The sequence below is a fragment of the Acinonyx jubatus genome, chromosome C2 (genome assembly GCF_027475565.1).
Source record: "Acinonyx jubatus isolate Ajub_Pintada_27869175 chromosome C2, VMU_Ajub_asm_v1.0, whole genome shotgun sequence".
Lineage (NCBI taxonomy): Eukaryota > Metazoa > Chordata > Mammalia > Carnivora > Felidae > Acinonyx > Acinonyx jubatus.
In genome coordinates, this window is record NC_069384.1 from 4,302,927 (window position 1) to 4,325,184 (window position 22,258).

The 22,258-nt window shown below is 55.0% G+C and overlaps 3 protein-coding genes across 4 annotated transcripts; 1 reads left to right on the plus strand and 2 right to left on the minus strand.

Moving 5' to 3' along the window:
* Positions 1 to 12,681: 12,681 nt before the first annotated feature.
* On the minus strand, positions 12,682 to 13,435 carry LOC113594328 (keratin-associated protein 12-2-like). 2 transcript variants are annotated; one of them, XM_053220369.1, is made up of 2 exons: positions 13,198 to 13,435; positions 12,682 to 13,167 (listed from the first exon to the last, which is right to left on the minus strand). In XM_053220369.1, the coding sequence occupies exons 1-2, from the start codon at positions 13,368 to 13,370 to the stop codon at positions 12,939 to 12,941; spliced, it is 402 nt and encodes a 133-aa protein (XP_053076344.1). In that variant the 5' UTR covers positions 13,371 to 13,435; the 3' UTR covers positions 12,682 to 12,938. The 2 variants fall into 2 exon arrangements, with proteins under 2 accessions (XP_053076344.1, XP_053076343.1); XM_053220368.1 differs by having other exon boundaries at positions 12,683 to 13,435.
* Positions 13,436 to 15,456: 2,021 nt separating this feature from the next.
* LOC113594358 (keratin-associated protein 12-1-like) lies at positions 15,457 to 16,127 on the plus strand. Its single transcript, XM_027041573.2, has one exon. It carries the CDS (start codon positions 15,523 to 15,525, stop codon positions 15,841 to 15,843), a length of 321 nt encoding a protein of 106 aa, XP_026897374.2. The 5' UTR covers positions 15,457 to 15,522; the 3' UTR covers positions 15,844 to 16,127.
* A 3,077-nt stretch (positions 16,128 to 19,204) lies between these two features.
* On the minus strand, positions 19,205 to 20,195 carry LOC128315033 (keratin-associated protein 10-7-like). Its single transcript, XM_053220370.1, is given in 2 exon segments — positions 19,205 to 19,970; positions 19,973 to 20,195. Coding segments are annotated over 2 exon segments (804 nt in total). The 5' UTR covers positions 20,151 to 20,195; the 3' UTR covers positions 19,205 to 19,344.
* Between the last annotated feature and the right edge of the window lie 2,063 nt (positions 20,196 to 22,258).

Sequence of the window (22,258 nt, forward strand, 5' to 3'; positions counted from 1 at the left end):
ATTCTGTTTAATCGGGTATAAATGCATTTAGGTGCTGCCTTCTCTGGGGGGACCTTCATTTCCTTAGGAAGTCTCCCATGGCCCATGAAACTTGCATTAAACCTGCCTCCTGTTTGTGAATTCGCGGGCCCAGCCGGAGACACTGAGGGGGAAAGAAAGTTCGGTCCCCCCTACAAGTGCACGGCACCGGGCACGGATCCAGCAGGTGGATGCTGGCCGTGGTGCAGGAGCAGGGCCCTAGGGACCCCACGAGCCGGGGCTGACCTCTTTAGGGAGGTCCCCACAGGGAGCACCCGGGGTTTCTTGGGGAAGCAGCTATTTAAGGACCAGTCCTGCAGGGCTTCAGGGACAAGAGACGCAGCCCTGCGGATGTGTCCTGCTGAGCAACCTCTCGACCCTTGGCTCTGTCTGTGAGGGCGTCCAGGGCAGACGCTGTGCCTTGTGGTTCTTTGTGGTTCCCGTCACCCCTTCTGCGGACACCGTGGGGGCTTATCGTTTCCAAAGAGAAGGACAGGCGTTCGTTTTTATCTGTGGATCCTCACATGTGTCTTGTCCGTGGCCAGGGTTAATCAGTGTGGAATGAGCTGACGAAATGTGTTTCTACGGGTGCAAAGAGGGCGTGGCTCCCTGTCGCTAGGTTAGCTATCGCCGAGTAACAAATTAACCCAGAAGGCTCAGAACATTTATTATCTCGCGGTTTCCGCCGGCCAGGAGTCCGGGAACAGCTTGGCTGAATCTTCTTCTCCAGAGCCCCTCCCAAGGTTTCAGCGAGGTCGGCTGGGGCCACGGTCATCCCAAGGTCCAGCCGGGCGTGTCTGCCTTGCTGCTTGCTCACTCGGCAGGTGTGGGCAGGATCTGGCTCCTTGAAGCCGGGCTGTTGGCTGGAGGGCCTCGGCTCCTCGCTGGCCGCGTTCAGAGGCTGCGCTCAGATCCTGCCTGTGGACTCAGGCCTCTGCGACGGCTCCACGGTTCATTGGAGCGTGCAGACAGAGCAGGGGGTTGGGAAAGAGTCCCACTAGCTGCAACTCAGTCCTGGAACCTACTCACGGAAGTGACACCCCATCACTCTTGGATTCTGTCCGTCAGAAGCACGTCACTAGGACCCGCCCCCACCGAAGGGAAAGGGACAGTGCAGGACGTGGGCACCGGAGAGCGGCATCACCGAGGGCCATGGGGATCCTGTCTGCCCGGCACCGGGCGTTGGGGTGGAGCTGAGCGCCAGCAGCAGCAATAAGGGACACTCACCATGTGCTCATTACACGCCAGCCCCCCGCCCAGCGCTTCCCGTGAAATGCCTCTGACGTCAGACACCCACCCCGTCTGCATCCTCAAGTAACGTCTGAGAACGCACAGACTCAGAGACAGTGAGTGGCTTTCCCGTGATGATTAATGACGAGCCTCAGGCTGACCTGGATCGTCTTGGCTGCAGGGGTTCAATTTTCCTGCATCACCATCTCAGCCGTCCTCAGAGGTGAGTGATTCAGTGTAAGCAGGCTTCCTGGAGGCGGCGGCACTGGGCCCGATTGTGAAGGATGAAAGGAGTGTAGCTTCATGACTTGGATGAAGGACCTTGTCACGGGGGAGATACCAGGCGCCAGGGTTAGGCTCCCCTGATCCCGGGGGCAGGATTTTGGCGCTGGGAGGAGGTAAAAGCTCGTCCTCGGGCTGCGGCACATTCTGGAACCTGCTACCGTCGGATGTCTGCTTCTGCCCTGACATCCCTAACAACACCCATTGCCACCAGCCAAGGTGTGCTCTTGGCGAAATGGCCCGCAGCCTGGGTCTACAGGTGACAGGACGGCCGACGGTGACCAGGCTGCTGCGACAACGCTCCAGCGATCCTCCTGCTGTGGGGCCTCCCGGAGCTAACGCTGTGAGGGCCGCGGCCGGCCGTCCCCCTCTGCACGCAGGCATGACGAGCCACAAACGCAAGACAAATAATTCACGAGGGGGGTGGTGGGTGGGGGGTACACAGGCCCGTCCCGCAGGAGGTATGGCCCTCCCCTCGGCCGGAGCCGCCTGTCCCCTAGCCCTTGGATTGTCACTTCCAGGAACGGACGGTGGACCCGCTCACGGGCCCCGAATCAATGCGTCCTTTTCCCCACTGCTAGGAGCTGAAGGGTCCACACACTGCGGATGAACGAAGATCCCCTTGAAGTCTGTCTCCTCTGTGTGTCTCTTGCTCTGGATCAACAAGCAGGAGTAAAGAGGAAGTGTTTGGGGTCAGAACGCACGAGGTCCACATTGGCAATGGTCACGTCGATCGCCGCACATAATTGCTCCTGAACCCTGTGCCTTGTGGGGCCCCGAGTGTGGAGCTGGGATGGCCTGGCAGGCACCCTGTGGGGCGCGAGAGCGGGAGAGCTTCCGCGGCGGCCGGAGGAAAGCGCTACAGACGGGTGGCTGGAAACCACAGAAATTTACTCCCTCACCGCTCTGCAGACCGCAAGTCCAAGATCGGTGTCCCCAGGCTGCCAAAGGGACAGTCTGTTCCCTGCCTCTTGCAGCTTCGTGGCCGCCAGAAACCCTCGGCTGGTGGCCGCTTCCCTCCGATCTCGGTCCCTGTGGTCGCATGGCCTCCTGCTGTCTTGTCTGTATGGGAAGCCTCCCTCTGCCTTTCTTTCAGAAGGACACTGCGGTGGCATTTAGGGCCTGTCTGGATAGTCTAGGGCAACTTCCCCACCTCAAGATCTTTGACTTAATCGCACCGGCAGAGTCCTTTTCACCTCACCAGGCCACACTCACTGTTTCCAGAGCCTAGGACATAGGTAGGCTGTTGGGGCACCGTTCGGCCTTCCACAGATGGTGACTGCAGACTGGTGGAGTGCCCTCGGTTGTGCTGCCAGGCTCGGGGCACCTCTGCCTCCCCGCTCCAGGTGGGCACCTCGGGCCCATCAACACCCACAGGGGAGCAGGTGTAGACTGGCAGAGGTGAGGACTCGTGCCGGGGATCCATAGATGACCTTGGGACCCCAGAGGGCACCGTCTGCGCCCCTCCTGCTGTCATACTCCGTGGGGGCATCCAAGCATCCCCCACGCCCACCCCCACCCGGAGTGAGCAAACGCAGAGGGAGTCTGGGGCTGCCCTCTCAGGGAGAGAGACAGTGGTATGCCCGGTGTTCGGGCTTGAATCCTATCAGCAGTGTGATTTTCGGGGCCTTCGTGTCACAAGCCTGGATCCTGCTCTCCAGGGCTGTGGCTCCTACAGTGGCCCACGGATGCACGCCAGCCAGGGCCCGAGCGGGTGGCGGGGGGGCACGAGAGGTCTGCTCTGCCAGGCTCACGGTGTCCATCAGGCCGCCGCCCTGCCCTGGCACAGGCCACCCCCTCCCAGGCCACTACTTGTTCCTTCAGCAAATCTGCCCCCGTCTGAGGATTGTTCTGCCCCTGTCGACCCCAGGGGACTCTCCCGGGGGCCCCGAGATCCAGCTCCCTGGACGTGGCTTGCTCTATAGCCCACCCTGGAGACTAGAGACAGGACAGCCAAGGCAGATAGGTCACGGGGTGCTGACACAGCTCATTGCTGCTGATGGGAGGGGCATGTGAGGCTCGGGGACCCCCATGCTGTGGTTTGGGAAGAAGGGTGCTTAAGAGCACTGCCCCCCCTGCCCAGCTCCCCTTGCCTTAAAGCAGCTGCCCCCCCCCCCCCCCCCCCCAGTGGAGCTCCTGGAGACACGGGCCTGCCCAGAAGACAGGGGTCTGTGTTCCCATGACCTAGTTAGGGGCTGTCTCCATCACAGATACTGCCCCCTCCCCCAATTCCCTTCCTTACCCTGTGTGCCACCACCCTGGGGCTGCTGTGACAAAACAGCACAAGTCAGGGGGCTTGCAACAACAGACATTTATTGTCTCACCGCTTGGAGGCCAGAAGCCCCGGGTCAAGGCGGAGGCAGGACCGTGCTCCCTCAGAAACCCGCAGGGGAGAACCTATTCGCGTCCTTCCGGCTTCTGGTGGCGGCCAGTGGTCCTTAGCGACCCCTGGCTTGTAGCTACGTCACTGCCGTCTCTGCCCCCCTCTTCACGTGGCTTCTCTCTGCGTCTCTATCCAAACTGCTCTCTTCCTATAAGGGCGCATCGTATACGCCCGTCCCCACCCAGTGTGACCTCATCCGCAAAGACCCTGTTTCCAAATGAGGTCACATTCACAGGCACCAGGAGCCCAGACCTCAGCGTGTGTATCTTCTTGGTGGGAGGGATACAAGGACAGGCTTGGAACAACAACCCCCCTGGGCGAACCCTGAGACAGAGCCCCAAAGGCGCAGCAGGCCCACAGCACGTGGTAAGGGAGCTGACAGTTCACTCCGTCATTTGGGGACGCAGGCTGATTGTTGTGGCCACAGCGGTCAGTCAGGAGCTCCTTGTTGGCAGCTCCAAGGAAACGGAGGATGGAAATGCCAGGATTTCACCCAGAGGGGATGTAAGGTCTCCGCCGAGAAAGCAAGGAGGCCACCCGAGCCGCTTCGGGGAGCCCAGTCTGTTCTTGGGGTGTCATCCATTTGATTGAAAATGTTAGTAGGTCTGTATCACAAACAAGGCTTCCGAAAACAAAGCAGAAATCCAGCTTATTTTTAAAGTTTATTTGTTTATTTTGAGAGAGAGAGAGAGGTGCACTGGCAGCACAGAGCCCGATGAGGGCCTCGAACCCACGAACCGTGAGATCATGACCTGAGCAGTTCAACTGATGGGCCCCTGAGGCGCCGCAGCAGGAAACCAATTTAGACCAACAATGTGACCACGACTTTGTAAGAAACACAGACTCCCTTCCGATGCAACACACACAATATGGAGACAGGATTTTTTTTTTTTTTAATGCACCAAAGTCTGAACAGTGGCTCTCTAGGGAGCGGGCATGTGGGGTGAATTCTTTCCCTTCCCTTTTTATGGGGATTTTGACCCGTGGGGTGGAAGGAATCCCAGCAGCACGGCCTGTAGCACTGAGCAAAGATAGTGCTTGCCCTCTCTGGAGTCTGGGACCCTGAGCTCTAGGAAAGCACCCTGTCTCCTTTGTGTGAACAAGCGGGGGTTTTTTGTTTGTTTATTTTTTTGTTTTGGGGTTTTTTTTGTTTTGTTTTGTTTTGTTTTTTGTGCCAGTTTACCAAGCACCAGGAGAGGAGCCAGATTAACTTTCCCGAGGGCATACCTTGAAGTTTCCAAGATACTTGAGTCTCGGGGTAAGCAAATGCTTATCTAGGACTGTTTGCCTGGTGATCCAAGCGGCCCTTCGAGAAGTCTTTCCACCGCTGTGTCAACAGTAACTCTTTGTTAAAGTGTAAATTATTAACACATTCTTATAGAAAAAGATGCAGAATGCCCGTTAGTGCTGTAGCCCCTTGCCTGAACCACTGCTGTTTTGCAACTGCTTCACACACTTACAAAGCACAGAGGCTACAAATGTCAGGGGAGGCAGGCCAGAAAATACCTCGTTTGCATTGCAGCTTTACAGATTAGAAAGTAAATGGGATGGGTCATATTTCAAAGGGTTTTCTTAACACCTATTGTGGGCTTGCCCAAGGAGTCTTGCAGGTTAAGGAAGAAAGATTCTTTCTGAGAACCGAAAAGTCTGGCACCTGCCAGACCCCTTCCCAAAGCCATGCTAGAAACCCCCTTTCTGGCCCTCGGTGACTTTATAGAACTCATTTTTCTTTAAGGACGGCTGTCGCCTCCCCGGTCTGGGCGCTAATAATCAACCAGGGTTAAGTGTCACAGGAGTGGAACAGAATAGTCCAAGGACGTCATTGACCTTCTCCAGTTGCTAGGCAACCCCTCCTTCTCCAGAGATGGACAGAACAGGTTGGGGGAGATACCAGAAAAGAAGGCTGATTCCAGGTCGGCCCCACTGCTCCCTGGAAAGGGACAAGAGAGAGGAGCCTCTCTCGAGGCCACCCACTCAAGAGGTGGTGTTGTCTTCTGTGCTCCAGAGCCCTGCATTCAATGGAATGGCTCTCGAAGCCCCTGGGTGCGGCTGGTGTGTGTTACCAAGTGTGATCCCCGGTGGAGGTGCGGGGGGGGGGGGGGGTCCTCTGCCTGCCGCTGTCTCATCGGCCACCTCACCTTGTTACCGCAGGACCGTCCAAGCGCTGAGCGGGGGGCTCATGGGCTCCGTCTGTTTACTGGATACCGATGTGAGAAACACTGCTCCACCGTGGGGGGCCTCCTGGTCCCCACGTTCAGTGACTGCAGGTTTCGAATGGTCAAATGTTTGCAGCAGCTGTCAGCTGGTGGATGCTTCGCCAGCCCCTCCAGAGGCTCCTACGGTCGATGCATTCGCGGTCCCCAAGAGCCTCCTGAGCAGGGGGCCACCGATGGCGGGGGGGGGACCAGCTTTGGGAATCACGCGGCTGGTTGTGGCCACTGCTGTGAGCTGATTGCAGCCTTGGGCAGCCAGCCTTTCAGGGCCCTCCGACCCTTCTTTTATAAAGTGGGTATTTCTGGGGCTCCGGGGTGGCTCAGTCGGTTAAGCGTCGCCTGGCTCCGGCTCAGGTCGTGATCTCGCGGTTTGTGAGTTCGAGCCCCGCGTCGGGCTCTGTGCTGACAGCTTGGGGCCTGGAGCCGGCTTCGGAGTCTGTCTCCCCTCTCTTTCTGCTCATGCTCTGTCTCTCTCTGTCTCAAAAACAAAATAAACGTTAAAAAAGCTTTTTTAAAAAAGTGGATATTTCTGCCAGGATTCAGTCCCAACAGAAGTGCTTGCACAGAGATGCACATAAAAGGTGTTTACGATGACGTCAGTTGTGATAGCAGCAACGACAACAACAAAAGAGACCAGAAGAAAACCGTGAATAGACCAATAATGTTATTTTCACGTATCTGTGTAATGAAATACTTACTACGTGGGCACTAAAGAGAACAAGGTCGATCTATGTGTGTGGGCGAGAAGAAGCCTTTGATATTTTACCCGGAGAAGCCAACTGATTACGTATAAGCACATTACAAAACTCTGTGTGTTGAGAGACACATACCTCTGATACTTACGTGATGTATATGCCGTGAGCATTTATACGAGTTTGAAACACCCGACTATAAACAGTGGAAAACTACTGTCTCGTTCAGGGCGATTCCCGTTGTGTCCTGTTGGTGGGAAAGAGTTGCCCTTCGGGAACCGGGACCCCCAAACCTGTAGAGCTCACCGTTGCGGGGTCCGCATACACACATTCCCCACGTGGGTCACTGGGCGACATGGTGAGTGGGGACCCTCCTGTTTTCCATTCCTTGGTTTCCAGACTCACGTTTTCTACCCATTCTGGACGCGGTGCCGTAAAAAGGCTGACGCGGGAAACAAAGGCAGAAGGAAACACACATAACATGAAATGTCCTTATAACCTGTAGCCCATCGACAAAGACTTGAAGCGGTCAGAGTATATAACATTTGTCCGGGGATTCCCTGCTGTCTTTTACTATTATTATTTTTTTAAGTTTATTTTTGGAGAGAGACAGAGAGTGTAAACAGGGGAGGGCCCGAGAGACAGGGAGAGAGAGAATCCCAAGCAGGCTTCTCGCTGTCAGCGGTCAGCCCAGAGTCCCCCTCAGCCTTCAGTCCCACAAAGCATGAGGTCAGGAGGCCAAGAGTTGGATGTCTCCCTGACTGAGCCACGCAGGTGCCCCAGAGTAAAACTCCCTACTGTTTTAATGCTGATGCTTTGCTCCAGGGAAAAAGCAACCTGAGCTTGACAATAGGTAGGCCTGGGGAGCCTGTGAGTCTTCTTTAGCATGAGAAAATCCTTCTGGGAACTTCCCCTGGCCTTTTCCTGCCCCAGCTCCCGGATATGTATTCAGTTTCTCCTTACAATCCCGGGCCAGCTTTTCCTGCCCTCAGGTCCTGTCCCCGTGCTTTAACAAAACCACCTTTTTGCAACAAACACGTTCAGGAATTCTTTCTTGGTTGTTGGCTCCAGACCCCCAGCACCACTCCAAAACCGCTTCAAACCCCACTGATGTGGAGTGTCTGATGATGTTCTAGACGGCGGTACGCCCTCCTCGTGAGAGGTCACCTTCCAAGCTGGCGAACAGGCCGTTTCAAGCTGTATTGGGCTGTATTGAGCGTCGGGATGTGATGTGACCGATGGATCCCGTGGCCAAGTCCCCGCTCATCCACCTCGTTTGCCCCGCACTGAGCCCCCTGCTCCAACACACTGCAGGTAATGCTGGTGGGTCAGTCTGTGAGCTTGGGGACCGCGGTTCCGGCCGAGGGCCCGCAGGCAGGGATCCCGAGCCCAGGCCCGGAATATGTGTCCAGTTTTGCTAAATGGAGATTGCCCCTCCCCGTGTCTAGTGTAGTCAGCTTGGCCCCTGTGGCTGGCTGGTCCCCTTGAGGAACTGTGCCCTCTTAAGGACTCAGTGCTGGTTTCTGTGGCGGGAAGGCTGAGCCCTGGTTCAGGGCCGGGTCGGTCTCCGGAAGAGGAAGCTCACGCTGTCGGACTCAAGCGTAGCCTCGAAGGCCCTTCCTAGACCTGGAAGAGAGGTGAGGTCACAGGGCGGACCGCCGCCCCCAAAGTGCAGACGCCAAGAGCAAATGCAGACAATCACGGCAGCTCGCGGGAGATTCCGTGTAGACCAGTCTGTGAAATTAAAAACTTCAGGGGACCTGGTCATGGAGGTTCCCGCACTTATGTGAGTTTCGCCGCCGAGAACTCTTGCTGGAGGAAGAAGTTTCCCACCTGCCAACGAGGCTCCCTCAGGAAACACCACTAACCGGAGTTTAACCCACTAGAGAAGGAAAATACCCAACTCAGCCCCCCCAGCCATCCTGTCTCACGTAAGACAAACAAATATTGAGGGAATTTTTTGCCAGTAGACCAGCTTTGTGAGACAGTCTTTTTTTTTTTTTTTTATTTCTTCTTTTTTTCTAATGTTCGTTTATTTTTGAGAGAGAGAGAGAGAGAGAGAGGTCAAGCAGAGGAGGGGCAGACAGAAGGAGACACAGAATCCGAAGCAGGCTCCAGGCTCCGAGCTGTCAGTACAGAGCCCAACGCGGGGCTCCAACCCACAGACCGTGAGATCATGACCCGAGCTGAAGCTGGACACTTAACTGACTGAGCCACCCAGGCACCCTTAATTTTCTTATTTTAATTGATTTGGCATATGGTTTGTTCACAATAATAAACCAACAATATATTTGATCATGTATGCTTATGCATATATTACATAAATATACGGAAGCATACATGCTCATATACATATGCAATACATAAACATATATATACAAAATGATTGATTATGTTTTGTATTGACACTGGGGTTTCTGATGGATTTCAGGCAGTTGGGTCTTGCTTTTTTTATCCCATTTGAAGACCTCTGTCTTTTGATTTTGACGTATGGACGTCTTGCATTCAGTGGAAATTGTCGCCATATTTAAATGTAAAACGCCATCTTGCTAGTTGTGTTGTATTATGCCATCTGTTCTTTTCTCTCTCTTCTTTTTAGGTTTGGTGATTTCGATTATCCCATTACATCTCTACTTTTGGCGTCATTAGTCACACATCTTTTAGAAGTGGATTGGTCGAGAGTTTACAATTTATACCTTTAACAGAACACAGTCTACCTCCAAATGATATTATGCCGTTCATCTGTAGTGTGGGGACACTAGCAGTGTTTTTCTGCATCATACCGTCTGAGTGAGTGTTGTCTAGTTTACTCCTACACGTCTGAAGAACCCCACGTGCATTGCTACGGTGTTTGCTCTGGACAGTCAATTATTTGTAAAGTTTTTTATAATTATCTTCTCTCTAGAATCGCTTCTAGACCCATTGTTTCCCTCGTGTACGTCCAGGTTTCTCTCTGTTCTCAGAATCACCGGCTTGAAGAAATTTTCTTAATATTCTTGGCAGTGTGTGTCTGCTGTTAATCTCTCTCAGTTTCTGTTTATCTGACATAATGTTTCTTTCCCTTTAATTTTTAAAGATGCTTTCTTAAAATTTCATAGAGATGACAGATTTTTCTTTTAGTGTTTTAAAGATGTCATTCCACTGTCTTTTAAATTGTTATGGAGAGAGAGAGCACGGGCAGGGAGAGGGGCAGAGGGAGAAGGAGAGAGAGAATCTCGAGCAGGCTCGGCCCTCACTGCAGAGCCCGATGTGGGGCTCGGTCGTATGACCCTGGGATCATGACCTGAGCTGAAATCAACAGGTGGATGCTTAACTGACTGGGCCACCTAGGTGCCCCTGAATTGTATAATTTTTCATTAGACTCTGAAGAAATTCTTATCTTTGTTCTGTATGTAGCATGTCTTTTTCATGTGGGTGCCTTGAAGATTTTCTTTTCTCTTTTGGTGTTACAGTCACACTTTTAATGATGAGTCCGGGTCACTATCTTTTGCAGGAGTTGGGGGCTGCTATAGTTATCCTACGTGAAGTGCTCTGAGCCTTTGGGTCTATGATCTTACGTCTTTCATTTTTAGAACGTTCATGATAAATATTAAGAAATTACATATTTCTTCTGCCTTATTCTCTCCTGTTTTTCTGGGAAATTAATTACCTGCATTAGTGATGATCTAATACTGTCCTAGTGCTCTTTGATGCTTTGTTTTTGTGTTTTTCCCTTACTGTCTTTCTCTTTGGGTTTTAACATGGCAATATCTATTGGCTTATCTTCAAATTTAATGATTCCACACTTGGCTGTGTCAAGTCTACTGACAAGCCCATTGAAGGAATTCATCTTTGATACTATATTTTGATTTTTACATTATCTGTTTGACTCTTTTGTAGGCGCCCATTTCTCTGATGAAATTCTCCATCTTGTCATATATGTGGTCTGTGTTTTATCCCTGATTATTTAACATATTAATCTTAGTTACTTATTTATTTATTTGAAGCCTTATATGCCCCACACCCTTCAATGCTTTAGTTCATCTCGAATGTAACAATTATTCTAGATTTAATATTTATCATTTATACTTTTATTTATGAATCGACCACACATGTTCACCTCCCTAATCATTTCCCACATCGTGTAACCTCTCTTACGTATTTGCTACTTTTTCGACTCTTTTTGTCGCGTTATGGATATTTTCCTTGGATCTGCCTTCTGATTTTTCTAATTCTCTCTTCAGCTGTATCTGCTATCCTGTTTAAGTCGTTCCACTAAATTTTTAATTTTCATGACTTGATTTTTTATTTGGAGAAGTTTTCTTTGTTTCCCTCAAGTCAGTTTGTTTCTATTTTAATAGACTCTCACTCTGTCCTCATATTTATAGTTCTTTTATTTCTTGAAACATATCAACTTGGGTTTTTTCTTTTATAGTTACCATGCTGTACATTACAGTCCCTAAAACTTATAAATGGAAGTTTGTAACTTTTGACCCCCTTCACTCATTTACCTGCCCCCCGCCCCTCCCTCTGGAATCCCTTTTCTCCCACACACATATAGGTGAGATCATATAGTACAGTTGACTCGAAGAACATGGGTTTGATCTGCATGGATTAAAAAAAATACAGTACAATACTGTAAATGTATTTTCTCTTCCTTATAATTTTTAAATAACATTTCCTTTTCTCTATTTTACTTTATCCTATGAATATATAGCATGTAATATGTTAACATGAAACATATATGTTAACAGACTATGTTATCAGTAAAGATTCTGGTCAATAGTAAGCTATTAGGAGTTAAGTTTTCAGGGCATCAAAAGTTATATGTGAATTTTTGACTTGCGAGGGGTCAGTGCCCCAGACCCCCACATTGTTCAAGGGTCAGCTGTATTTACCTTTCTCTGTCTGACTTACTTTGCTCATTGTAGCTATTTTAATGTTCCTGTCTGATGGTTTTAACATCTGAGTAACTCCTGAGTCTAGTTCTATTGACTGCTTCATCTCTGGACAATGGATTGATCTTTTTTGCTTACTTTTTTCCATGTCTTCAAATGTTTGATTGAATACCAGATATCAGTATTAATTGAAAGGAACATACCCAGTGTTTCTTCCTGGAAATGGGTGAGTCTCTTCTGTCAGATCACCAGGATGGTGGGGGGTAAGTTTCGATCAGCCTGCTCAGATGTTGACCTTGGCTTGGGCGTTGCTGTTCTTGCGATGACCTTCAAGGTACCTAAGACTTCGGATTCCTTCATGCTGGGCTTCCAGTGCCATGTGCCCAGGGCGAGGGCTGGAGGCGCAGAATTGTTGCTCTGCCCTAAATTTCCAGCAGCCCCTATGTGCCCCACCCACGGAGGGGACCCCTCCACATGCCTGCCTCCCCCCAGTGACCGCTGCTGTTCCTGCGGCCGTGCCGGCCAGGCCGAGTCAGGGGCAGGAGGGCTCTGTTGTTCTGCCCCGGGTCAGTCCTGAGCAGGCCTGTGGGCCTGGGTCTTGGAGGGCGAGGCTTCCTCACTTCCAGCTGCTCCTCCCTGGGATGGTCAGACTCCCCTTTGTAGTGGGGGTGGGTTTGTGCAAGCTTCCCCGCCCTCCCTGTTGTAGCGATCCTCGAAGGCACCACGTCAGGCCCAGCGCCCGGCCTGATTCCCGGCCCCTGTTCAGCGGGGCAGGTTACCCCTGCAATTCCCCTTCTGCAGTGTGAGTCTCTGTGGTGGGTGTGTGGATGGCACCGCCCCCCCTGCGGCCTCTGAGGAGCCCCCACCTCCAGCTGAGCTGTTGGAAAGGGGGCTCTTTGAGGAGGGGCGGGCGCGCTTATGGTTTGTATATGCCGTCGAGGAAAGAACTTCAAAGTCTGTGAAAATAAGACAGGGGCAAGCTGCCTCAGGAAGGCACGATTTATTGGGCTCACACGGGCTGGGTTCCTTGCCGGAGACAGAGAAGGACCCTGGCGGAGACACGCAGGGTCACAGGGGGATCCGGCTCGTCCTGCTCCGTCTTCGCCCCAGGGTTCAGGCAATTCATCGGGAATGTTTGACCTGCCACGCGCAGAACCGGAGGCCTGGCGAAGACTTGGTCCTCACCGGAGGGGCACGGGTGGGGCCCCCTCTGCCCCCGGAGCAGGTGTTAGGAGACCCCTGGTCAGAAGCAGCACGGGGAGCTACAGCACACGGGTCTGCAGACCAGGGTGGGGCAGGAGGGCCGGCAGGAGGGCACACACGCGGGCCTGCAGCTCACGGGCACGCACACGGCGGGTGTGCAGCTCACGGGCACGCACGTGGAGGGCTGGCAGGAGGGCACACACTCGGGCTTGCAGCTCACGGGCACGCACACGGCGGGTCTGCAGCTCACGGGCACGCACACGGTGGGTCTGCAGCTCACAGGCACACACGTGGAGGACTGGCAGGAAGGCACACACTCGGGCCTGCAGCTCACGGGCACGCACACGGCGAGTCTGCAGCTCACGGGCACGCACACGGGCTTGCAGCTCACGGGCACACAGCAGGACGCCTGGCCGGGGCCGGAGGAGCCGCAGGAAGCCTGGCAGCCCGCGGAGCAGCTGGTGTGGCACATGTTGGCGTGGGGCTCGGCCGGTGTCTGGGAGGGAGGAGGGCGGGGACGTCTGGAGGCTCCTTGCCTGGGCCGCCTTTATACCAGGCCGTGGGCGTCCTGGCCACCCAGAGGCACAGCTGTGGACTTCCTCATGGCTGTTTCCGCCACGTTTCCCCAACACCCTCTTGTCCTGAGACGCCCTCCCCCGTGTGACGCTCCGTTGTAAATTAAGTTTAGCTTAGAGGCCAGTTTCTTCTTCTGTAAACAGGACGTCCTGGTTCGACTTTACTTGGGGTCCGTGTCTCTTCTCCAGGCCGATACTGTGCCCGGAGCGCCACCGGTTCGACTCAGCGCCGAGCCTTTATTCCTTTTTGCTGTCAGTGGAGGCTGTGGGGCAATAATGTGTTTTGAGCTTTTATTTTGCACGGGAAAACATTAAAGTAGGGATCTGCAAACTGGGGAGCAGAGAAGTCTGTGGGACAATGGTGGCCTGCCGCCTGTTTGGCAAATAAAGTTTTATTGGAAACGGCCATGCTCGTTTGCTTACGTGCCGTCTAGGGCTCGCGCTGTAATGTGAAGTGGTTATGAGACCGACCACGTCACTGCAGAGGCTGAAACATTTACTGTCTTCCTTTTATAGAAAGGTGACCGACTTCTGCCTTATAGCCACCTATGTAATCATCGATTTGTTCGTGCAACAGACATATACTTTGTGCTGGCTATAGAGATGTCCTAGCCTCATGGGCCTTCCGGGGCAATGGATACATGAGTGCGTACAAATCAACGCCTGAAATAATTACAGAGAGGGCCGAGTCCCAGAAAGGAAAGCAGGCTCAGCAGGTAGAGAGTAATGGGGTGTTGGTGGGTGGTTGGGGGCCTCTGTGTGGAGGCGGCGCAGAGCTGGCTCCTGGGAGATGCGGAGGGGTCGGGAGGCGGTGTTCCAAGCAGAGGCAGCCGTGGGAGTGTTAACGACACTGCTGCAGGATGGGCTCCAGGAGCAGTGGACGAGTGCAGCGTGGACGCTCGTCTTTAGGTGTGGGCGGACGGGTTCAGACCGTGCAGCTGGGGGTCCAGGCATCCCAGTCCTGGGCCGACAGAAGAAGAAAGACAATGCCAACTTGAAGACACGTCGGGAGGAATCATCCAATCCGAAGAAGAGAGAACAGAGTTATGAAAAATGAAGAGGGTCCCTGGGACAATATTGGGAAGTCAAACAACAAGCAAGTTCAACACAAGAAGGAGAAGAGAATGATACTGAAGCACAAGAATGTTTTGAATAATGCACAAAATACCCAAATTTGATCTATTAAAAAAATAGATACCTTCTACCTAATAGATATGCTTCTACCTAACAGCTCCAAGAAACTCAGAAACCCCCCAAAGCCCCAGCATAATTTGGCCCAATGGTGAGGACCACGGACTCCAGAGTGAAACCCAGCAGCTTCCAATTCCTGCTGCTTGGCCGCCCCGGTGAGAACGTGCACACAGCACAGAATCCTTCCAAACCTAATTGCACATCCGTGTAAGTGGGGCACACCTGCCCCTCGAATGGTGGCAGGGACGATAACTAATCAGTTATGAGACGATCCACGTGAGATGCTTAGCACAACACCCGGCACAAAGCTGGGACTCCCTCATTGTTATTCTTGGAATAACGTGGCCACAGCTCTCCCCGATGAGGAGTCCAGCCACTTGGCCCTGGCCAGGGGGGAAGGCGTTGTAGATCACTGAGTTTCCAAATCAAAACGGGGGGACCGCCCCCACCCCGTCCCCCCACCCTGGGTCTGGTGACTGGGATGGTACTTGTGTGGACAGAGGGCAGTGTGTATAAACTTGGGGAGGACCTTGAACGTCCTGATGTGGAGTCCCCTGTCCCTGCTGGCGGTCCTTGGCCATCCAACCTGGGGTCTGAATCCAGAAATCGCAGGGCCGCTGGGTCACAGGGAGCCTGGGGGCTGAGACAGAATTTCCTGAACTGAGTCACTTCCAGCAGAACCTCCAGGAAGAGACGCACACAGGAGGAAGAGGAAGAAAACAAGCAGGCAACCAGGAGGAGGGCACCTGTGTGGCTTGTTGCCAGGACGCCACAGCCTGGGTATAAAAGCCGCCTGGGGAAGGAGGCTCCAGACCAGCCCTGTTTTCCACCCTGACTCCACTCCAGCCCTACATCGCCATGTGCCACACCAGCGGCTCCACTGGCTGCCAGCCGGCCTGCTGTGTGCCCAGCTCCTGCCAGGCGTCCTGCCACGTGCCCAGCTCCTGCCAGGCGTCCTGCTACGTGCCCAGCTCCTGCCAGGCGTCCTGCTACGTGCCCAGCTCCTGCCAGGCGTCCTGCTACGTGCCCAGCTCCTGCCAGGCGTCCTGCCGCGTGCCCGTGAGCGGCAAGCCTGTTGTGTGTGTGACCTCCTCCTGCCAGTCCTCCGGGTGCTGCCGGCCCTCCTGCCCCACCCTGGTCCTCAGGCCTGTTCCCTGCGGCACCCCTAACTGCGGCTAGCCCGTGGCCTCCTGGGACCCCTCCTCCGTGGGGCCAGAAGCAGCTGCTGTCTGAACTCCCGGCAGGCAGACCTCGTCCACCTGAGACCTTCTGTCCTGACTAGACCATCTTACAGCAAAGCCGCCTGATCCCCACTAACCAAGCGGACAGAGTCACCCCCGGCGTCCCCCGACCCCAGCCCGGGTCGTCCACACGGCACCCACCCTGGCTGGTGCAAGCGCCCAGGCTTTGCAGCCGCCAGCACTGAGCTCTAATAAATCCCAGAGCGCATGTGAAGCCCACCCGAGCGTGTATGCTGTCTCTCTTTAGTGCTTTCCCCAAACTGCTTCCTCCAGGGCTCGCTCCCAGGCTTCTGGAAAGCTCCTTCTGCAGAGAAGCCACAGGGAACCAGATGGCTGTGCCCGGGGGACTGACCACTCAAAGGCGGCCCCTTGGGCGTGTGGGCACTCCTAGCTCAGCCCGACGGGCCCCCACGGCTTCCTGTGTCCCTTGAACGTGAGGTCAGTTCTCACTCAGCTCTGGGTGGGACCCAGGGTGACCCTCTGACTTTGTGAGGTTAAAAGTCCCCTGCTCGACAATTACTACGCGAGCCCACCCCGGTCTAACCATTAAAACTGTCCGCTCCATACAGAGTACAGCTCCTCCTGCAAACGTCCGGGGGCACAGGGCTTTGTGGGTAACTTCCATGGGCCCCGGAGACGTCCACGTCCCCATGCCCGGAATCAGCGACTGCAGCCCTACAGGCGAGGCGGCTTCCCAGACGGGGTGCACGGAGGGTCTCGCAATGGGAGACACCCTGGAGTAGCCGGGCGGGCCCGTGTCATCCCAGGGACAGGTGGGAGACTCACAGAGAGGGCATGGTCATCGGCACAAGGAAGCCGAGGCACACCAGGCTGCCAGGGGGAAGCTGTTTGGGAACCGAGACATAGTGTAAGAGGAACACCTTCAAGGGGGGTCCTTCCTGCAGCAGACACATATCTGGAAACTTCCCTTATCTTGAGGTCACGGGATAATAGAGGATGTGAAATTCAGGAGCGGCTCTCAGAGCACCAGCCTTTCGCAGCCCTTCCTCGTCCTTGGTCCTGTTCGGACCCCACCGCCAGCCACTGTCTCACCGTCACAGGTGCTCAGTCGTTGCGTCAGGCCCTCGTCTTGCACACACTCTCCCTCCAGGACCCCGGGGCCATGGGCCCACCCACCAGGCAGCGGGGAGGCCCTCCCAGTGTCCTCAGTGACGCCTCGGAGGGGGTGACCGTCCTAGTCTCGGGCCCGACGGGTGACGGGGTGTCTGGGGTCGGGAGTTGCCCACAGACAGGCTCCCCCGAGATCTGGAGGGTCCCAGAATATGCTGCACCATGAACGGCATTCAAGAAGCTTCCAAACGGTAACGACAGCCATCACCTCCGACTCGTTCTCTCCTGGGCAGCGGTCGCCCTCTGACTCTGTAGATGCTCTAGCTGGGAGTCGTCCCGCTGACGGTGTAGACGTTCTGTCTGAGAGCTGTCTGGCTGACCGTGTAGACGCCCCATCTGGGACCAGTTTGGCTGCCCGTATAGATGCCCCATCTGGGAGCAGTCTAGTCCAGCTGACCGTGTAGATACCCCGAATGTGAGCAGTCCAGTCTGATTGACCATGTAGATGTCTACCTGGGAGCAGTCTGGCTATGTAGATGCTCCGTCTGGGAGCAGTCTAGTCTGGCCGACCATGTAGATGCCCAGTCTGGGAGCAGTCCACTGACCATGTAGATGTTCCAGCTGGGACTAGTCCTACTGACTGTGTAGACGCCCCTCTGTGAGCAGTCTGGCTGACCGTATAGACGCCCCATCTGGGAGCAGTCTGGCTGACCGTGTAGATGCCCCATCTGTGAGTAATCTGGCTGACTGTGTAGACACCCCATCTGGGAGCAGTCCAGCTGGCCATGTAGACGCCCCAGCCAGGAGCAGCTTGGCCTCAGGTGGCTGGCCCCGCCTTCTGCAGATGTGACCGACTTTCCCGGGGAGCCATCAGAAAGTCCTGGATGTTCTTGTGCCACGAGGCAGGGGTGGGGGCGGGGGCACGTCCTGCAGGGGCCCTGCCCCTCCCTCCCATGCACTATCCTGGCACTGTTGTGGGTTGTGGGTTGTGGGTTGCTGGTTTCCACATGAGTCAACATCCATGCACTGCACTCTTTTTGGTTCCCGATGAGGCGGAACTTCCTCACGTCTCTCACTCTGTGCTGTGAGGAATCCAATCTGCCCGTCTATCTGTGCAGACGGTGGAATTTTTCTTAAAATTCAAATGGACGAGGTTTTGAATAAATGTGGGGAAACTGAGGGATTTAGGAGTCAAGGCAGGTAACAATCCAGCCCCTTTCTCTTCACGGCCCCTGGGGATTTTGCTCTGTCTCTGCTTCCCTGGGAGGGGGGTGGGGAGAGCCAGCCTCTGGGAGGAGGTACCTCTCGCTCCCGGCTGCCGGCCTCTGCTGTTCTGCTCCCGAGGGCCTCTTCCGTCTGTCCCTGGCACGAGAGACAAATAGGGCCCCTGATGCTGACCTGGTGGGTCTGGCTGGTGCTTGCTGACCCTCTCTAGTGCTAGTGGTCCACTGAGACTGCAGACTCGTCCTCTTCCACTGTCCTGAGGATTTGTTCACAAGGCAGCGTTTTGCTCCCTGTCTCCTCAATCAGGCCTTGAAACCTGGAGCAGAATGCGTGATGCCTGAGCCGACCCCTGCACCCCTCCTGGGGCCCGCGGGAATCTGCTGGTGCTCCAGAGCATCAGCCCTCGTGCCCAGACCAGCACGCAGGCGTTCCTGTGTGTGGACACCTCTCTCCAAGGGCGTCAGCGAGGTGTTACTGGGCCCTCGGGTTCCCACCAGGTAGGGTCGTGCTGCCCCCAGCTCACCTTTAACCTGCACGGGCAGGGGGCCAGGCGTGGGCAGGGCCCAAGGCCCACTCAGGGTGCGAAGCTTCTGCAGCCGCACTCACGTGCCGGGCCCAGCCCTGGGAAGGCCTGGCTCTTCCCCGGGGAGGAGGGTGGGGCCGCGGGGTGGGAAGGGAAGTGGAGTATGCGGACGGCGTCCACGTGCAGATCTCTTTCGGGGGCTTTGAACTTGGACTTGGAGGCTACGTCTTTATCGCTTGCTTCTACCAGGCAGAGCAAACGCTGCCCGCTTTGGCGTGGTCTCTGGGCTCAGAGGAGAGGGAACAACACAGCCATCTCTGTTTCATGATCCAGACATTTTATTGATGATAGCAGTGGCCTTTGTCACCCGGAATGAGAGCAACCAGCCCTGCAGGGGAGGGCTCCAGGGGGCAGCAGCTCCCCCACCCCCCACCCCGTTGAGGGACCTGTCTTTGCAGAATGGGAAGCCGGGCATGTCCGGATCCCCGGGAGGCAGCAGCTGTGCATCCACCGAGGGGCAGGGGCGTCCTGGCGCCCCCAGAGGGGTTCCGGGGCTCCTGAGAGAGGACATCTGTGCTCTGGAGCAAAGATAGCAGCTCTAGAGGCAGAAGCTGGAGCCGGTCAGCAGCAGGGCTGGCCCGAGACAGGGCCGCAGCAGGCAGGGCGGGGGCACGCAGGGCGGCAGAGCAGGGACACGCAGGAGGCCGGGCGGCAGCAGGAGGAGGCAGGGGCGCAGCAGGAGGGGCGGGGGCACACGGGGCGGCAGAGCAGGGATACACTGGAGGAGGGTCTGCAGCAGGGGCTGGGCTGGCAGCAGGAGGGGGCTGAGCAGGGGGAGTCCTCGCAGCACACAGGGGTGCAGCACACGGGCTTACAGCACACAGGGGTGCAGCAGACGGGCTTGCAGCACACAGGGGTGCAGCAGACGGGCTTGCAGCACACAGGGGTGCAGCAGACGGGCTTGCAGCACGCAGGGGTGCAGCAGACGGGCTTGCAGCACGCAGGGGTGCAGCAGGCGGGCCTGCACACGGGACGGCAGAGCAGGGACACACAGGAGGAGGGCCTGCAGCAGGGGCTGGGCTGGCAGCAGGAGGGGGCTGAGCAGGGGGAGTCCTCGCAGCAGACAGGGGTGCAGCAGACGGGCTTGCAGCAGACAGGGGTGCAGCAGACGGGCTTGCAGCAGACAGGGGTGCAGCGGAGAGGCTTGCAGCAGACAGGGGTGCAGCAGTCTCCCTGGCAGGGGAGGAGGGGCCGCACAGGAGGGTCAGGCAGGGGGCGGGGGCGCAGCACGGGGGCTCGCAGCAGCTCTCTGGGCAGTCGTCCACCTGCCAGGAGGGGTCGGGGCAGGAGTCCGAGGATCCGGGCAGGCAGACGCGGCTGCCGTAGCTCAGGTCGCTGGAGCAGACGGACAGGGTGGACGCGGCCATGGCGGGGGCGGTGGGGCTGGAGGAGGGAGTGGGTGTGGGTGTGGAGTGTGTGTGTGCGAGGGTGTGAGGAGCTCCGGCTGTCTGTCAGCTTTTATACCTCCCGGCTGCGTGTTGTCCCAGCCGACGGCTCACACGCCTCCTTCCTTGTTGGTCTGAGAGCTGCTTGCAGGGTAAGCCCTCATTAGCGCTGCTTTATTTTCTACGGTTAGATTTTACTCCGTCGTCTTGTGAGTCGGTTGCAGGACGCTGTTTTTCTGTGTCCTTTGTTTGGCTCCAGAAATATTCGAGGCAGGTTTTGCTGGGTGACTGTCACGGTTTCTAACGTCACACTCATGCCACCGTTCAGTGTGCGATCGACGTCCCTCCCCCCCCCCCGCCAGCCCCTCCGAGGGACAGACACCCAGGGCCCTTGCGGGCCAAGCCGTGAAGCGCCTACAAGGAATGTTAAGAGGGTAAGACGTGCACGAGAGAGTCAAACTTGACCACAGAACGCAGGCAATGTACATGCGCCGGGGACCCGAGAGAGTCGCGGGTGGGAAACGCAGGGAGTTGGCCCCGATCCGCCATCACCCAAAGGGAATCTTCTCGGCCTGCAAACCGAAGATACCCAACTGCCAGAAAATATTGGCGGTGTGCATGACGGATGAAAGATCAATACGGAATTTAAAAGTGCCCACAACCAAGGCAGGAGAAGGTACAAAAGAATCAAATACAAAATTCAAAACACTCGAATTTCCAATAAGCGTATGGAAAGCTATCTGAGCTCATTAATAAAGTTTCTCGAGTTAAAGCATAAATGTCCCACCTGTCAGATGAGCCAAAATATATAGTGTTGATAATTTCCAGTGCTGCTGAGTGTGGGGTCTCACTCCTAGAAATCCCTTAGCAGTTGTGGGGTGTGTGTGTGTGTGCATGTGTGTGTGTGTGTGTGTGAACACATAATATAAAATTTACCATTTAAATATATATATATATATACATATTTTTTTTTTTAGGGAGAGAGAGCGTGCATGAGTGGTAGAGGGAGAGAGAGAATCTCAAGATGGCACCACACTCTGTGTGGAGCCCGACATGGGGCTTGATCCCACGACGCCAAGATCATGACCTGAGCCGAAACTAAGAGCCAGATGCTCAACCAACTGGGCCACCCAAGCACCCAAACATTTAACTGTTTTAAAATGTACAAGTCAGTGACATTTAGCGGAGTCACAGTGTTGTGCAACCCCGACCACCCTCTACTTCCAGAACATTCTCATCAATCCAGAAGGAAATCCTGCACTATCTCGGAGCCCCTCTCCCAGCCCCCGTCCGTCACTAATCTGCTCTTGTCTCTATGGGTTTGCCCGTCCCACACATTCCACAAACAAGGAATCCCGCAGCACGTGGCCTCTTGTGTCTGGCTACTTTCACTGAAAATCATGTTCTCCAGGTTCGTCCGCATTGTAGCAGGTGTCCGTGCTCTGCTCCTGTTCATGGCTGAGTAATATTTCACCAAATGGGGAGACCACATTGTACTTACCTGTTCATCAGTCAGTGGACATTTGGTTGTTTCCACCTCTTGGCTGTCGTGAACAGTGATGCTGTAGACATTTTTGTGCAAGTTTTTGTTGGAATAGCTCTTTTCGGTTCTCTTGGGTGTATATACCTAGCAGAGGGATTGCTGGGGCAGATGGTCACTCTGTGTCTACCTTTCAACGAACCGCCAGACCACTTTCCACTGCAGCCGCGCCATTTTACATTCCCAGCAGCGAGGTGCGAGGCCCCAGTTCCTCCGTGGGCTCCCCAACACCGGTTCCATTGTGTTCGGCATGAAAAACATTGGAGCCATCCTAGTGGGCGTGAAGTGGCATCTTCTTGTGGTTTGGACGCGCATTTCCCCGATGACCAATGACACGGGGCGTCCTTCTGGGTGCTTGTTGGCCACCTGTGTATCTCCTTTGGAGAAATGTCCACCAAAGTGTTCAGCCCATCTTCAATCGGGTTGTAGGTCTTTTTGTTGTTGAGCGACAGGAGTTACACATTCTGGACACTAGGCCCTCCTCAGAGTTTGGATTTGCAAATATCTTCCCCGTGCTGTGGATTGTCTTTTCACTCTCTTGATAGCGTCC

Coding starts and splice junctions, on each gene's coding strand:
- LOC113594328 (XM_053220368.1), bottom strand. CDS start 13,370: ATGTGCCACACCAGCTGCTCCGCGGGCTGCCAGGCTTCCTGCGGCTCC.
- LOC113594358 (XM_027041573.2), top strand. CDS start 15,523: ATGTGCCACACCAGCGGCTCCACTGGCTGCCAGCCGGCCTGCTGTGTG.